General features: G+C 38.3%; 1 protein-coding gene across 1 annotated transcript in view; it reads left to right on the top strand.

Moving 5' to 3' along the window:
• Window positions 1–289: 289 nt before the first annotated feature.
• LOC103582515 (olfactory receptor 5W2-like) overlaps window positions 290–1,451 on the top strand; it is a 3,987-nt gene continuing 2,825 nt past the window's right edge. Inside the window, exons 1-2 of the mRNA XM_008564087.1 lie at window positions 290–395; window positions 943–964. Coding sequence (XP_008562309.1) covers window positions 290–395; window positions 943–964 — 128 coding nt within the window. The remainder of the gene's footprint in view (window positions 396–942; window positions 965–1,451) is intronic.

Genomic DNA, 1,451 nt, shown 5'->3' with positions numbered 1-1,451 from the left:
CTACATAGGTTTGCATGGAAATAGCATGATTTAATTTGGATGAAAGTGTGTTATAACCCCTGTATAGTGAAATGTAAGAGATGTTATCATTTTATTGATTTACATTAAATTGGATGTATTTTTTCTAGATTCAGTGTACATTTAAAAATCTTTGCATCCTTTATCTTTTTTAATAACAAAACATAAATAAAATAAGGAACCAGCAGTTTAACTGTTAATATAGGAAGATGATGTTAACCCTTCACTTTCATTTCCTTCTTCCAAGACCAGGGATTTGCAGATCCAAGTGATGACTGTCCAGAACTGCACTGGCTTTACTGACTTTGTATTCTTAGGACTTTCCAGCAGGCGGGATATGCAGCAGGTGCTTTTTGTGCTCTTTCTNTTTTATGTATGTTCAACTCCCCTTATACCTCCACAGAATGGAGAATGGCATGTATGATATTTCATAGGATGTAATGGGTTTGGGTAAAATATAACAGTAGAGGCTTGAATTTAATTAGCCTCCCAAAGACCACTTTTAACCGAAAGCTGGCAGACTTCAGAGGCATACAAGAAAATAAGGATAAAAGAAAACAACCACAAAAAAATTACTCTGGGCAACTGGGAAGGGAAAACACCATTCAGAAACTAAACTCTCTGAGGTTACGAAACTGTGGCCATATAAGTATTTTTATCATGCGTCTTACACATCTGATCTGTTGGTGAATGGATCACGTGTATTTTAGTTTAATAGGGCAGAAGGACTCATACAGTAAACCATCGCCTCTTTCTTGCCTGTCACCTGTGCTACCAGCATCCCTACAATTAGGTTCAAAATACTCCTCCTAGTCTCTGCTGAGCAACAGCAGCTGTCTGAGGAGAGCACGGTTAGCCCTGGCACTTCCCTGCCCATCCACTCCAGCTTACTGCTCATAAAGCCCCTTCCACCCACTTCTCCAGCAATCACCACTCTCCCCAATCTTCCTCCTCTGTCCTGAACCACAGACTAACCCATCCCAGTGAAAATGGGATGTAGCCTTGTTTATTGAATCTGGATAGGACCTGAGAAGTTCAAGTGGGCAGTAGGGGAATGTAATATCCAGGACCAGGCCATAGCTCTGTCCGCTCCACAATTTTGGACATTGAGGGAGAAATAATGAGACATATTCATTACCTGCACTTCTCACTTAATCATGCCCTTCTATTACAGAAAATAGCAACATTTCTATGAAATTGAAGACAATAATCATCAGACAATGTAGGTTACATGGACAAATTAATTAATCTCAGAGGACATCAGTTTCTTAATCTAAAAAAAAAGCAGGAGCAACAATTATCACAAGTGCTACATAGGTTTGCATGGAAATTGCATGATTTAATTTGGATGAAAGTGTGTTATAACCCCTGTACAGTGAAATGTAAGAGATATTATCATTTTATTGATTTACATTAAATTGGATGTATTTTTT

This window comes from Galeopterus variegatus, unplaced genomic scaffold (assembly GCF_000696425.1).
Source record: "Galeopterus variegatus unplaced genomic scaffold, G_variegatus-3.0.2 Scaffold16587, whole genome shotgun sequence".
In the NCBI taxonomy this organism is placed as follows: Eukaryota; Metazoa; Chordata; class Mammalia; order Dermoptera; family Cynocephalidae; genus Galeopterus; species Galeopterus variegatus.
This window is presented reverse-complemented; position numbering and strand designations above follow the sequence as displayed.